Raw genomic sequence first — 10199 nt, 5'->3', positions numbered from 1 at the left:
ACAAGGATGCAAAATCTTCTAAATTGGGAAATTGATAAAATATGAACTTCCTAAAATGGAAAATTACAAGTATGTGTCTTTCCCAAAATAGAAAATTATGCAACCTCCTATTAGAAGGTTTCCAAACATGAATTTTCCAATAACCTGCAAATAATTTCTAAAAGGAGATTTGTATGAAAATGAATTCTCAAATTGGAAGGTTATGGATTTGCCAAGAATCACCAAATTGAAAATTTGTCAAAAACAAAGAATTCACGTTATCACACTTACCAAATTGGAGATTGACACATATCATTGCACAAAATTTTCAAATTTGCAAGAAAAACCCATAAGAAAATTTCTATGTTCATGAATCCTTAAATTAATCAAAACAAGCATGCATATATGACTTTTGATTTTGTCCAAATAACTATCATTCGACAACAAGCATATTTGTTAAGTCAAGGGGCATACTAATCACATGGGAACATTCTAAACTCATCATCAATTCGTTACAAATCTATAGCAAAAATCGTATGGAACCATCATGTTCAAACACAAAGACCATGCCACCACGAACTCATAAAAAAGATGCACAAATAATACTCCTCTAATCCTATCAATATGCAATAAAAAAATAAAAAATGTATAAAAGAAACATTTTATTAATCCTATCGGCATGCAAAAATAACTAATAAAAAAATAAAAAAATAAAATAAAAAATGCACAAAATATAGTTTCCTAATACTATTGACATGCAATGAAAACAAAAAATAAAAAAATGAAGAAAATATACACAGTAAATATTCGACAAGCCCTATTGATATGCATATATAAATAAATAATGAAAATAATACAAAAAAAGCAGATTTTTCCAATTCCACTAAAACGTAAAAAGAATAAATAAAATATAGAAAAGAATACATAAAAAGAACTAGCCTAACCTCATCAATATAATATATATATATATATATATATATATATATATATATATATATATATATATATATATATATATATATATATATATATATATATATATATATATATATATAAAACTACGTAAAATAAATAAAAAAATGCTCTAATAGTCCTACCTCTATGAAAAAAAAAAAAAAAAACCTAACAAATAAGCCTAAAAAATACATAAAATACATATCTCCCTAATTCTATATACATGCAAAGTAAGTAATAAATAAATACAAAAGCTAAAGAGGGACTTACCTATAGAGAGATGTCAAAATTTGATTCCTTCAGGTACGATCCTCAAAAGCTCGTGAGCATCCGTACATGTGAAGAGGATAACGGCTGAATGAGATGACTGCTGGAACGTCGGGTGAAGATGATAGCTGGAAGAGACGACTGGGCCGATATTGGGCGTTGGTACAGCAACCAATAGAGAGAGGAGAAGACGTTTTTACAAGGAGATAAAGGTGGCTGGGCGTTGGGCAGCAAGGAATGTAGCTGCAACAATGGCTGCAATGGTCATGCTGCAGGGATGGGAGAGAGAGGTGAGAGGGACGTGAGAGAGAGGTGAAGGAGAGGAATGAGAAAATCAATGAAGAAGATAGGAGGGGCTGTGTTGCAGGTTTAATGGGGGAGGAGAACAGGGGGCTGCAATGGCGTTAGAGATGGGGCTGTGAGTGGTAATGAAGGAAAAGATAGGGCTGGGCAGAGAGATGAGTGTTGGGAAGGTTAGCTGGGCAGAGGGACGTGGAGAAGAGAGGAGAGTTCTGTTGAAAACGTTCTTCTGGTAAAGAGATAAATAAATAAAGGTGGCTGGGCGTTGGGTATTGCAGAAACACGTATTCCTCTCCTTTGGTTTCCTTTTGGAGAATGAGGAGTAATGTTCCCATGTTACTCGTACCACGATGGTGGTCTCTTGTTGTCGAGTTACGGTTGATCGATTTTATCAATTTGGTTAATTTTTGTTTTGAGTTTTTGTTTGTTGATTAATTTTTTAATTTTAAGTTTAATTAATTGATTAGTTTTTTTTTTGAGTTTGGTTAAAAAATTTAATTTGGTTTTAATTTTTAATTTGAGTTTTAATTGTTAATTGGCCATTTGATTTTGGATTTCGTTTCACCGCTCGATTGAATTTGTTTTTGATTAATTCGATTGCTTGATTAAATTTTAATTATTCGATTGTTTGATTAAATTTTAATTATTCGATTGTTTGATTTTGAATTAGATTTTAATTGTTTAATTATGAATTAAATTTTGAGTTTTAATTGTTTAATTTTTAAATTGAAGTTTATTTTTAATTGTTTTGATTCTTTTTCTTAATTTTTAATTTAAGTTTTATTTTTCAATTGTTGGATTGGATTTTTAATTGGGTTTTGGTTTTTATTACATTTCCCTAACGATCGGGATCTCTATGTTGAATTTGAAAGTTGAGGGGCATTTCGATAATTTTTATGATTTTTTTTAAATTTCTCTGTTTTCGTCGGTTTGGGTCCCGTTAGACTCGAAATCATGTTCTGAGTGCAATGGAGGTATTTTCGAGGTCTTTCGGGGGTCCAAAATTTATGAGGGGTATTTTCGTTATTTTATCGATTTTTACAAATTTTAGCGTGAGATTTTTTTCAGTTCCAACGTGATTATTTCTATGTTTTAAAGTCGTATTTTCCTAGCGTAGCGAGGTCTCTAGGTTATCGAACTGTGTAACGAACCTAAATGTACGTGCTTACTAAATCGGGTGTAATGTGTAGCGATCCTAGGCGTGCGTAAGTTTCTATGTCGAGTCGTAACGAGTAGGGGAGATGAAAATAGTAGAAACAGAGGAAATCAGGGATAGTACTCACAAGCCTTCGAGTTCTTTACGATCATCATTAGGAATCCACGGTAACCGGGTGACGAAATGTCGAATTAGGCAGATGCAAAAATGGGGTGTTTACAACATGAATATATATGTTTGAGATATGTGTTTATTAGTTTCTATTGGGACAATGAAGGTCATGTTGAATATTTGAATGTTTAGATTTTTACAATAAACCTTACTTTATGAAGTTTGTTACTCACAAAACTTTACTTTATCTAGATTTTCACTATGCAAATCTTTGAATGAATCTACGTCATTTTAAAATATTTAATGCTTATTGTATCCTTATACTCTTAAACTCTTAAAGATGGTTGTTGTTTGCATCCCAATCCCAATCACTTAAATTATTTATCACACCACAATTAAAGACTAACACATACTTGATCAAACATTATGATATGACTATCATTGTCCTTCCCATAAAAATTGATATAAATGTAACTTTCCTTGACATGTGAGGTAAGTAAATGATCGAACCTAAGAGAAAGGAAGTAGAATCAAGCTAAGATTATAAAATTAATTTAAGCTAACATATAAATTTGTTTTCGTATTTTTGAAGTAACTAAAAGAAAATAAAACTTGTTGAAAATTAAACTAATAGAAGATAAAATAAAACTAAAACTATGGAGGGAAATACCATTGGAAAGGATTTACGTAGAGCAAATTATTAAGCCAAATCTAGTTCCTAACCTCTTTAATAACTCAATCATAAGGGCTTGGTTTTAGCTTCTTAAATCGAAAGATTTAACAAGATAAAATTATATTTAAAGAACACTAAAGTAGAATTCCTCCACTCTCTAATATGTGAATTCCTTATTACAAAATATCTAGATTAAGCATACTATATCTTTATTTAATTAAAGAATGAAGCATTTAAGTTAAGTATAAATGGTGTACGAGTTCATTTCTAGCCTTAATCCATAGAAGTGGGCAAATCTTGAAGAGACTCATAAACATTAAAAGAAATTAAGAGGTAAAAAACTAAAATACAATAAAGTAATCTTGCTCTAGGCTTCTCAACTCTTCAATGGAGAGGAGATTATCTTAATATCATTGCAAGTGATAGAAAAAGATAGATGAAGAAGAACAAATCTTATTTCATTAAACATAGATAATTACAATCTATCCTCACCCTCTCACTTATAAAAATTACATAATTTTATTGAAAACCTAAGCTAAAAAGAGAAAATACAAGAGAAAAAGTCAAAGGCCTTAGATTAAAGGAAGAAAGGTAAGAAGCCAAAAGGGACCCAAGAAGGGAGTAACAGAAAGGGCAAAGAGCCAAAGAAAAGGTAAAACAAAGGCCATTTCTACATTAAGAAATGCTCTATTTATAAAAATCCTAAGTTCTGTAAGGATTTATTCTTAATCGCCTTAGCTATTGCGGATAAGATCACGTACAAAGCATACTCACACAATCATAGGGCGTTCCAACCGAGGTCCACCACATTGCGATAAAAGTGGAACATTTGATCTCAAGATTGGACCTTGATGTTTGATTGGTCCTCCAAATTGAAATGCAATGACTAGTTTCTAATTTTGAAGCCTAATTTGATGGTCTGATTATTAATTTACACAGTGAATACATGTAATCAACATTTTCCAATAAATATAATTATTTATGAATAACTAAGCCTAATTAGCATGTAAGAATATGCAATGTGATATTTTTAGGCTTAACATGATTATTTACTGAGTATAGATAAATAGGGACAAAAATCGAGATAAATGTCAAGGAAAAGTGCGGATAAATTAGTATTTTGAGACACTGATCACACCCCCAAACTTATATTTTTTAGTCCATAGAAAATAAAACTAGCACTTTCGCAAGTATTTCTACTACATTTAGCGAATGCAACAGGCTCTTAAACCATTAAGTTATTCCTAGTAGACGAGTTTGACTCATGAAGGTTTGCAAAGAATATAGCTACAAAATTCAAAATAACTTTGACTTAAAAATGGTTAAAATCAAAACTTATATTGAAAAGCACTAGTCAATTATGGTTTGTGAGTCATTTGGAAGTAACACTTGGTATATAGTCCCAACTCTTATTTCTCTTTGACAAAAATTAGATTTTCAATTCATCTTAAAAAAATAGAAATTCTAACTTAGAAACTTTAGAGATTCGATTTCCTATAGTGAGTTCGAAAAAACCTTCAATTTACCTAGAAATAGCTATATTAACTTGGGGTTTAATTCAAAACTTAGCATCCTATCTAAGATAGTGAGTATTAACGTATCTGCTTGAAAGACTTCCTCCAACAATATTGACCAATTCTTGTGGGGACGTTTTCACATCTCCACATTAATAGGAACAGCTTTGTAACTCTCATAGCTGGAATTCTCTATCCCTTTGACATGTGTAAACTTTATCTTATTTTTTTTCTGTTATGTTTATCCTTTGTAATCTATTTAAATAGTCCATCAACTCAATACAAAAACACAGAAAACTATTTTCGTCTCAAATCCTTCATATGGTATTAAAAAATTCAATCTGATCATCTCTCATATATATATATATATATATATATATATATATATATATATATTTCTCTTTTTCTCCTCAAACATGAGTGATACGTCCAACACCTTATCTTCTTCATCTACCAGACCTCCCTTCCAATCTTCTTTTTCCCACTCTCATGCTATCAATACCAAATTAGAACCTGGTAATTATCCTATGTGGCTCTCCCAAATCTTACCACAACTTCATGGTAACAAACTTCTTGGATATGTGGACGGTTCCACTCCATGTCCTCCACGAATGATCCCAGGTGCTACTGCATCTGCTGCTTCCACCTTGAATCCATAATTTGTTCATTGGAATCGTCAAAACCAACTTTTACTTAGTTGGCTTATTACTTCCCTCTCTGATGAGGTGCTCCCCCAAATTATTGGAATTTATACTTGTCAAGAAGTCTGGCAAACACTTGAGAGCTCCTTTGCGTCATATTCTCACGTAGGCATTCTTCAACTTCGTATGGAGCTGCAATGTCTCAAAAAGGGATCTGACACTATTCAGAAATATTTTCAACGTGCAAAGATGCTTGCTCACCAACTTGTTATCGTTGCTCGTCTCATTCAAGATGAGGATCTTTTGCTCTACATCCTCGGCAGTCTCCTCATGAATATGGTCCCTTCGGCACCTCCATCTCTACTCGTGTTGAATCTATATCCCTTGTTGATCTGCTTGGGTTTCTCTTGACAGAAGAATATCGAATCGCTCAGGATGCTGTTCCTAGCGACCTTGGTGCTGCCGCACACATTGCTTATCGTATCACTCCTATATCTGATCCAAATCGAGGCCAGCAACCGTTTCGTGGTCACCGGTATAACAATAACCGTAATCCCAGATATCGTGGTCGTGGCCAATCCTTTGGCCACCAATGCCATGGATCCAATGATTCATTTGCATAATTCTCTAGCTCTCACCCCATCTATCAAGTATGCAACCGCTATGGACATGTTGCTCTCCAATGTCGTAATCGCTTTAATGAAGCTCTCCAATATGCTCCGCCTAATACACACACAGCCCAAGCTTACTCATCTACTATCAATGCTCAACCTTCTGACAGTTGGTTCCTTGACACAGGCGCAACTCATCACATTATTTTAGATTTGAGCAATCTCACGTTCTCAAATGGATACACTGGCTTAGACTCGGTGAAAATTGGTAATGGAGCAGGTTTAGCTATTCATCATATTGGTCAATATACTATTCGAACTCCTACATCTCATTTCAAAATGAATGATATTTTACATGTGCCTTTGGTTACCAAAAATCTACTTTCTGTCAACAAATTTACTAAGGATAACAATTGCTCATTTGAATTTCATTTGTCTCATTTCTCTATTATGGACATTCGAACGAGGAAAATTCTGATTCAAGGGCCTAGCACTGATGGTCTTTATGAGTTGCGGACAGACAATGCACATTCAGTAGGCAATAAAACAGCATTTCTTCATGAATGCTTAGATAAATGGCATCAACGTCTTGGACATCCATCATTTCGCACTACTCAAAGCATTCTTCAGAAACTTGGCATGCATTTTACTTTCAATAATGAGAGACCGGTGTGTGATGCTTGTCAAAAAAGAAAGAGTCACTCTCTCCCCTTTCCCTCAACATCCATTCCGATTTTTGAACCTCTTCATTTAATTTATTCTGATGTTTGGGGCCCTGCTCCACTTAGTTCCTTTAATGGCAATAAATATTATGTGCATTTTATGGACGCATTTAGCAGATTTACTTGGATCTTTCCACTTGTTCAGAAAAGTGATGTACTGATCTGTTTCATTCGATTCAAAAAGCATGTCAAACTATTGTTTAACAAACAAATAAATTTCTCCAATCTAATTGGAGCGGTGAATATCGATCGCTCTCTTCTTTTCTTGTCTCTTGTGGTATTGGACATCGCCTCTCGTGTCCACATACGCATCAACAAAATGGTTTGACAGAACGAAAACATCGTCACATAGTTGAAATAGGACTTGCTTTAATCGCTCACGAGTCTCTTCCAATGCATTTTTGGGACTTCGTTTTCGATACGGCAATCTATTTGATAAATCGAATGCCATCTCCAGTTACAAAGAATATCTCTCCATTGGAAAAATTGTTTGGAACACCACCTGATTACCCATTCTTGAAGATCTTCGGTTGTGCATGCTACCCGTGTTTTCGTCCATATTGTAATCACAAACTCGAATTTCGGTTGATAAAATGCGTCTTCCTTGGCTACAGCCCAAATCATCGTGGTTACAAATGTTTTAATCCAAAAAATAGCCGCATCTACATCAGCCGCAATGTTAAATTTGATGAATCTCAGTTTCCTTTGCAGATAACCCAAGCAAGACAACCCAACCTTTTCCACAAACTACATTTGTGTCGTCACCATCAGTTCTTCCAAAGTCTTCCCCAACAAGAGCATCATCAAACAGCGTTCAACCTTTTTTACACATTATATGTCCATCACCAATTGCACCAGCTCCTATTATTGAAATTCAATCTACTCAGGAACCAATCCCTCAACAATCAACTTCCCTCCCTACAGATAACACTCATCCTATGGTGACCCGCACTAGAGATGGTACTCGCAAACCAAAGGTCCTTAACGTTGCCACACGCTACCCTTTACCTTCTTGCTATCTTGCCACCTCAAATGATGCACCAGTCCCTACTTCAGTCACAGAAGCTTCAAAGAACCCACTTTGGCGTGCTGCAATGGCTGATGAATTCCAAGCACTCTTCAAAAATGGAACATGGACATTAGTCCCCTCTCAGCCCACCTCCATCATAGTCGGTTGCAAGTGGATATTTCACATAAAAAAATGAGCAGACGACACCATTAAATGCCATAAGGCACGCCTCATCGCCAAAGGGCTTAATCAACAAAAAGGTGTTGATTATCATGAGACATGCAGTCCCGTGATCAAATCTATCACAATTCGTACTATTCTATGCTTAGCTATGGGACTTAACTGGTCAATTCGACAACTTGACGTCTATAATGCCTTCTTACATGGTGAATTACAAGAGGAAGTTTACATGAAACAACCCCTTAGTTTTATAGATTCTCATTATCCCAATCATGTATGCCGTTTATGGAAATCTCTATATGGCTTAAAGCAAGCTCCTCGTGCATGGTTTGCTCGTCTCAATTCTTTTCTTATAACCAACATATTTTCACCTTCTAAAATGGACACGTTATTTTTTATCTTCTTTCATTCTGGCGTAGTTACTTATTTCTTATGTGGATGACGTGATTATCACTGGAAACTCCAACTCAGCTATAATGTCTCTTATACATCAGCTCGGCACGAAGTTTGCCATTAAAGATCTTGGCCAGTTAAATTTCTTCTTGGGTATTGAAATTCTCCATTCCTCCCATGGTCTTCAGCTCACCCAACACCAGTACATTGCGGATCTCCTAAAAAATTACTCTATGGACGGTGCCAAACCCCTGAGCAACCCCTTTTCACCTGCTACCAAACTTCACAAAACTGATGGTGAATCATTCTCTGATGCAACCTTGTATAGAAACATTGTAGGGGCACTCCAATACGCCACTATAACTCAGCTTGATATTGTCTTTTTAGTAAATCTTGTGTGTCAATATATGCACCAACCCACAATTAATCACTGGGTAACAGTCAAACGCATTCTGCGATATTTGAAGTCTACCATTGATCTTGGAATACCCATTGAACATTCCAAGAACTTCACTCTCTCTGCCTACTCTGATGCCGATTGGGCCAGCTGTCCAGATGATTGCAAATCGACCAGTCACTATGCCATCTTCTTTGGCCCGAATATCATCTCTTGGTCATCACGAAAGCAACGTTCGGTGGCACGTTCTAGTATCGAATCCGAGTATTGTGCTCTAGCTGATGCTACAACTGAACTTACTTGAATTCAATCCATTTTAAAAGAACTTGAAGTTCCACAATCAAAATGCCCAACTCTTTGGTGTGACAATATTGGAGCCACTTACCTAACGATAAATCCAATTTTCATAATCGCATGAAACATGTGGATATTGCTTTTCACTTTGTTCATGACAAAGTTGCAAAACAAGATCTTGATGTGCGCTATATTTCTACAAAAGATCAAACTGTAGATGTTCTCACCCAATCTTTCTCAACTCCTCGGTTCACTATTCTACGAGACAAGTTAAGCCTTCAACCAGTGACGCATAGCTTGCGGGGGCGTATTAACTTATATGCTTGAAAGACTTCCTCCAACAATATTGACCAAGTCTTGTGGTTACGTTTTCACATCTCCACATTAATAGGAACAACTTTGTAACTCTCATAGCTGGAATTCTCTATCCCTTTAACATGTGTAAACTCTATCTTATCTTTTTGTTGTTATGTTTATCTTTTGTAATTTGTTTAAATAGTCCATCAACTCAATACAAAAATACAGAGAAATATTTTCATCTCAAATCCTTTATAGTGAGAAATGTGGATGTTCATTTTCATACCTCTAAAGGGTTTTATCTGTGATATTTCAATAGACTTACATTTTTACACTTGAAGGCTTTCACCCTATTGAAACTCTAAACTCTTAAACTTTAATTATTTATTTTCTTTTTTGCTTTGAGGGATCTTTTTCTTTTCTTGCTCTATTACTTTTTTTTCTTTTCTACTCATTTTTCATTCTTTTTCGAAGAAAAGCAGACAACCCTTTTCAAGGTACCTAGTCTAATTCAATGGTTGTTGTTCAAGACATATTCAACCCAGTTTTATTTTTCTTCTAATCATACAATCAAATGAATAAGGAAATCAAAGTTCATCAAACCAAGTTTTTCCTTATACTCTAAGTAGAAAAAAGGTAAAAAAAACTCACTTAGTTCAACCTAGACTCTTGATTACCTTATTAGTTCAACCTAGACTCTT

At 34.7% G+C, this 10199-nt stretch overlaps 1 protein-coding gene across 1 annotated transcript; it reads left to right on the top strand.

The window, feature by feature from the left end:
- The first annotated feature begins 1213 nt into the window (after positions 1-1213).
- On the top strand, positions 1214-9211 carry LOC147409971 (uncharacterized). Its single transcript, XM_086432040.1, has 6 exons — positions 1214-1265; positions 1369-1490; positions 5919-6130; positions 6227-6875; positions 7816-8097; positions 8537-9211. Exons 1-6 carry the CDS (start codon positions 1214-1216, stop codon positions 9209-9211), a joined length of 1992 nt encoding a protein of 663 aa, XP_086288166.1.
- Positions 9212-10199: the final 988 nt, after the last annotated feature.

The sequence above is a fragment of the Akebia trifoliata genome, chromosome 2, assembly GCF_017979445.1.
Source record: "Akebia trifoliata isolate Shusen 1 chromosome 2, ASM1797944v1, whole genome shotgun sequence".
In the NCBI taxonomy this organism is placed as follows: Eukaryota; Viridiplantae; Streptophyta; class Magnoliopsida; order Ranunculales; family Lardizabalaceae; genus Akebia; species Akebia trifoliata.
Note: the sequence above shows the minus strand (reverse complement) of the source record. Positions and strands in the feature narration are given on the sequence as shown.

Excerpts from the sequence above, each read along its gene's own strand:
- LOC147409971 (XM_086432040.1), top strand. The coding sequence starts at position 1,214 with ATGTCAAAATTTGATTCCTTCAGGTACGATCCTCAAAAGCTCGTGAGC. Across the intron at positions 1,491-5,918 it reads TGCAGGGATGGGAGAGAGAG|TCTCCTCATGAATATGGTCC; the intron begins GTGAGAGGGACG and ends CATCCTCGGCAG. Across the intron at positions 6,876-7,815 it reads CTTTCAATAATGAGAGACCG|GAACCAATCCCTCAACAATC; the intron begins GTGTGTGATGCT and ends CAATCTACTCAG.